General features: G+C 58.4%; 1 protein-coding gene across 1 annotated transcript; it reads right to left on the bottom strand.

The window, feature by feature from the left end:
* Positions 1–1180: 1180 nt before the first annotated feature.
* Positions 1181–4989, bottom strand: NKX2-3 (NK2 homeobox 3). Its single transcript, XM_045854390.1, has 2 exons — positions 4216–4989; positions 1181–2719 (listed from the first exon to the last, which is right to left on the bottom strand). Exons 1-2 carry the CDS (start codon positions 4577–4579, stop codon positions 1977–1979), a joined length of 1107 nt encoding a protein of 368 aa, XP_045710346.1. The 5' UTR covers positions 4580–4989; the 3' UTR covers positions 1181–1976.
* Between the last annotated feature and the right edge of the window lie 274 nt (positions 4990–5263).

Below are 5263 nucleotides of genomic sequence, written 5' to 3'. Positions count from 1 at the left end.
CTAGGCCCTTTTGGTAGCGTCCAAGCCTCATCCTGGGCGGTCAGTGGGTTTTAGAGGATTCCCTTGCCGGCCTCCCCTCTTCTCCTCCCCTCCTCTTTTTCTTCCTTCTCTCCTTGGTCTCTGTGCTCCCCAGCCGGGCGGCCCCGCTGCAGACTAGCAGCCCCCGCCCCCTCCAGTAAGGACGAAATTGCTAAACTTGTAGCAATAATGACCCTGCATTCAGGCCGCCGACTCCCGCTGAACGTCTCAGCTCCCGGGCCCGCCGGGCCTAATCAGCGCGCCCCTCCCTGCTGCCCGCCCAGACCCCTTCCCTCCCTACCGCCCCCTCCCCCAGCGCACAAAAAGTGGGGAACAAAACCCCCGCGCATTTCTCCGTCCCTCTGTCGAGCAGACTGCTGCACAAAGCCCCCGCTCTGAGAAGCAATAGGGAGCTCGGGGGGGACGTCAATCCCGACGCGCTGGGGTTTTTGTTCGCGCAGGGGACTTCGCCTTCCTACCACACCTTTTGTTCAGGACTCCAATAAAAAGCCATTCTTTCCGCACCTACCCGGCCCGGAGCCGCCTTTCAGCAAGGCCCGGCCCCACAATGGCGCGGCGCTCTGAGGCCTCCCCATTCACCCGCCTTGGCACGCTCACAATCGGCCGTGTGGCAGCACAGACCTCGCACGGCATTCTCCACAAGTGACAAGGAACGGCATAAAGCCGCGGCCGCCGGGGGAGAAGGGAGGGCGGCCGAGGGGGAGAACTCGGCCACGGCGGGGCGTAGGGCTCCCGGGCGCGCTGGAAGCCCCGGCGGCGGCCGAAGAAGCAGCCACCTTCCTGCCGCCTACGGCTGGGCTGGGCTTGGGACGAGGTTTTCTTTTCCCGGCGACTCACGAGGTGGGACAGACGCTAAGCCTTGATCTAACCAGGGCTCGGGCACTAGCCCAAGCATCTGGGTAAAAATGGGGGGTGGGGTAAAAGGCCCCAAGTCTCGGACCTATCCTCCCCACAAGAGTAAAAAGAAATTGAACAAAGCCATGAGGAGCCCAGATTTGCAGCTTGGGGACTGGCGCAGGGCAGAACAGGCCTGCGGTCACCCGACGAGTACTACTTTCCCTGACCCACCTACACCTTCCGCGCTCATATTCAAAGGGTTCCTCCCCACTCTGGGGGCGCCAAACAAAGTCTGTAGCCGGCCGACGGTTCGGAAATATTGCACCTTATTTATTGAGTCCTGTAGTGTATGGCAGCGGGTGTGTACACGGCATGTGGATGCAGTTATATATATTATATGTGCTGAATACAGAATACGAAACAGAAAGGAACCCGGTAACACCTCCCACAGGCCACCAGGTCCTGGATTTGTTCAGCGCCCCCCAACTTTTGATTTCGCTCCGCTGTTTTTCTGGAAGAGTTCTACGACCCCTGACAATGCAGAGATTCCGGCCGAAGATTCTGCTGCTGAGGGCAGGCGGTTGGGGGGGGGGGAGGGGGGGGAGGAAAATCGACTGTAATGTGGCGCTCCGGGCCCGCAAGGGGTCAGAGGGTCCGTAGGGCCTGGGGATTTCTCAAGCCACGACGCCCGTTTTTCTCTCCTTCATGCAATTTTTCTTTTTTGGCCTTGGGGTTTCCGCCCGCGTTTCGAGGAGGCCACGGGAAGGCCGAGGGAGAGAAGCCTTCTCGCTTTGGCAGAAACAAACGGCAGCCAGATTCCCAGCCTCTCGCACTCCCTTAAGGGCCACGTTGGGACCTTCGTCCTCCCAGGCACCTATCTGGCCTTTCTGCTTCGGAGACAGTCTCCGCGACCCATCCAGGGCATCCTCCTCGCCCTTGGGTCCACTTTCTCAGGCCTTGTGTGAGCTACGCTCCCGGGCTCTGATGAGCGAGACGTTTATTTTATTTTTTTAACGAGTGGACCTGGCCCTTGGACCCAGCCTTTCTCGCGCTTCAGTCCCGCTGCGCCAGGCTGCGGTGGGGCGCCCACCGCTGTGGCCCTACCAAGCCCGGATTCCCTGCAAGGTGCCCTGCGTGCAAGCTGCCCCGGCCGCCGCACCCTGGTGCAACGGCTGGGCGCCGCCACCGCCGCCGAAGCCGCCCAGGTTGCTCATGTTCACAAAGGGGCCGCCCCCGGCCGCGCTGCAGGCGGGCTGCATGGCCCCGGCCGTCGCAGAGGCCCCACCGCCCCCGCCCCCTCCGCCGCCTCCAGCCGGGTACGCACAACCGTAGCTACCGCTGTAGGCCGCAGCGGCGGCGGCAGCAGCGGCGGCGGCGGCGGCGGCCGCGGCCGAGTTCCCATAGCCGTAGGCGGGGAAGCTGTTGTAGGAGTAGGCGCCCGCGCTCACGCTGTAGGGCGCACCGTAGGCTTGCGCGCCGGGCGTGACGCACGGCTTGCCGTCCCGCACGAGCACCGGCACGGCCACGCGACGCGGCGGCGGTGGGGGAGCGTGCGCACTGAGCTCCAGAGACTTGTCCTGCCGCTGTCTCTTGCACTTGTACCTGCGATTCTGGAACCAGATCTTCACCTGCGTGGACGTGAGCTTCAGGCTACTGGCGAGGTGCTCGCGCTCAGGCGCGGACAGGTACCGCTGCTGCTTGAACCTGCGTTCCAGCTCGAAGACCTGGGCTTGCGAGAAGAGAACTCGGGGCTTCCGGCGGCTTCGTGGCTTCGGCCTCTCGCTGTCCTCTGCCACCTTACAGTCTCCGGCCGCTTCCAGAGGCTTCTTCAGCGGGCAGCTTTCTGCAGAAGAAGCAAAACAACAGCGTCTCTTAAGATGTTCCGGGCCTCGCGGCAGCTCCGATCCTAAAACACTGTGGCCCCATTTGATAGCAGTACGGAGAGCGCGGTAGGAAAAGTTTATGGCTCTTGGCACTTTGGGACCCTGTGACCGCCCAAGTACAGTCAGAACGCCCTTGAGGCACGTTCCATGCCGAGGGATAGTTAGTACGCGTTTATTTAGAACTTGAGCATCTGAGAAAAGAGATTACCCTGTATTAAATGTGTGGCTCAGCGTGCTAATGACTATTTTCAGGATGCAGGTTTGCAACTACATAATAACTACAGTATTTGCAAACTTGCTTGCCTTCCATTCCGTCACGGACAGCTGAAGGTGAGAGGCATGTTGATATCTGGGGACCGGTGTGCGAGAGTTACTCGGAAATCTTTCCGATAGAAGTGGCTGAGTGTAATGCTCGTGCGTTGCCCAGGGACTGGTTTTTGCTCTTTAAAAGACTACATGCTCACAGCTAAACATCTGTGCGATGATGTCTGCGCTACTTTAGAGAGAAAAAGAAGTTTGATTCACTGATTTAGACAGTTTCGTGTTGGTTTTAGGCCCATGGAGCTGTCAGAGCATAGGCCTTGGTTTTGGCCACATCAAATCTCTCGGGGAAAGAGATTAGACTGTGTACCCTCAGAAACAAACATTCCCTTGGAGGTTTTATTCAGTTATCCGATTTCCCTACCCAAATCACCTCCCATCAATGAGAGTGGCTAGGATCTCCGACTAAGTTCAGCGCGGTTTTCCCTCGACCCACAGCCGCTTAGTCTGGGACACAAAGCAAAATGTTGCAATTTTTTTTTTTTTTTAAGGCTGGCGCCTCAGGGGCGTGATTGCTCTGCCTAATGGACTGTGTTTCTGTGCACTCTCCAACTATCCCCTATCTCCTCCCTCTCTGCCGATGCTGTGGGTGTGAGAACGCTGAGCTCCAAGGAGAGAGGTGAGGAAACCACTCTGCTGGTCTCTACCAAAGTTCCTGCGCCCTGTGGGCCCTGCAGACACAACCAGCTTGGACCCTCTTTTCTGAGAAGAGGGACCCTAGCTCTGGCATCAGAGAACTCATCTCAGGCTAGAGAGAAAGTAGAAAAGATTCAGGTTGTTGCCCCTCTAGCTCTTGGAAAGAGCAAAAATACAGGGAGTTGCCTGGACCCAGCAGCTGAGCCCCTGTTGCTTACCAGCATCAGGGCAGCAATAACTACTTTGCCTTCCCTTGGGTGCTGCCTAGACCCCTCTCTGGGAGAAGCAGTTGTCAGGGTCATCTGGTCCTTTTCCCTGCACCCCAGCTCCCTCTCAGGCACCTGCTTTTTGCAGAGTTGTCATTGACCAGGGCGAGGGATGACCCCAGCCAAAGGGTAAAGGGGCAGGCACATATGCTTGTAAGGTTCGTGGGCTGTTTGCGGGCATTCCGCCATTGCTCCAGATGTGTGGGTGCATTTCCTCCCCCCGCCCTACTCACTTTGGCTCCGGTCCCTCAAGACCTCAGACTCCTCTTCATGTTCCTTAGGCCCGCTGCACGAGTCTCGCAGGACTGTGTGGACATAGCTCTGGGGACAGAGCCCCGAATCCCCGTGGCCGTCGGCTGTGGCCAGTGAGTTCAAATAGGACAGTTTCTCGCCCTCTTCCTCCTCGTCTTCTTCCCCTCCGTCAGAAAATTGCGTCCCATCGGCAGCGGCCAGCATGCAGGGTGCCGAGTGGAAGTGGTGCTCCAAGTCCGCTTGCAAGTGAGCGCCGTGGAAGTGCTGTTGCTGCTGCTGCTGCTCCAGGTTCAAAATGTCTTTGACTGAGAAAGGGGTGGAGGTGACCGGGCTTGGTAACATCATCAGGGCCACTTAATTGTCCAGTCCAAATACTCAATAAATCCCGGCGGGGGCGGGGAGGCAGCTCTGCGGCACCAGCACTCCTTCTGGACTCCACCGCTGCTGCCGAGTAGGGCTTTTGACAGACCCGGTCCAGCTCTAGTCTAAATCGCCTCCATTGGCCCAGACCTGGGAGTCTGGGTTTTGTTACAGCCACTGCAAAGACTGGGGCCTCTGCTGTGAAGCTTGTGTCTGGGGTAGTTGCGTCACGTCGGGGGCGGGGCTCTAGTCTTTGCTTCCCTTCCCATTGGTCCCAGCTCATGTGGACCACGCCCCCACATCCACGGAGTGGGATGTAGTGGCACTACCAGAATTGACAAGGACTAGTGTAGAGTCTCGAGGGAAGTTCAAGTCCTAGCTGGTGAGGCTGCACCACTTAGGGTGCCGAACACTGACTCCCACGCCTCCGGGCTGCACCTTCCCAGTCAGCTCCAGTTCTTGGAGGCTTCCTGTCTGCAAATCAACTCCAGGAAGGACAGATGCCCCAGGAGCGTGGTTTTTCCAGTTGTTGCGGGGCAGGAAGGCTTCCTGCCCTGTGAATACTGGGCACTGGATCTCCAAGAAGACAGTATGTTTTATATGTCTATAGTTGAGCGACGTGTCTGTTCCTGCCTCATTGACTTTGCTCAAGCTGTTCCCTCCTAGTGG

This window comes from Phyllostomus hastatus, unplaced genomic scaffold (assembly GCF_019186645.2).
Source record: "Phyllostomus hastatus isolate PE091 unplaced genomic scaffold, TTU_PhHast_1.1 phas_scaffold_1066, whole genome shotgun sequence".
In the NCBI taxonomy this organism is placed as follows: domain Eukaryota; kingdom Metazoa; phylum Chordata; class Mammalia; order Chiroptera; family Phyllostomidae; genus Phyllostomus; species Phyllostomus hastatus.
Note: the sequence above shows the minus strand (reverse complement) of the source record. Positions and strands in the feature narration are given on the sequence as shown.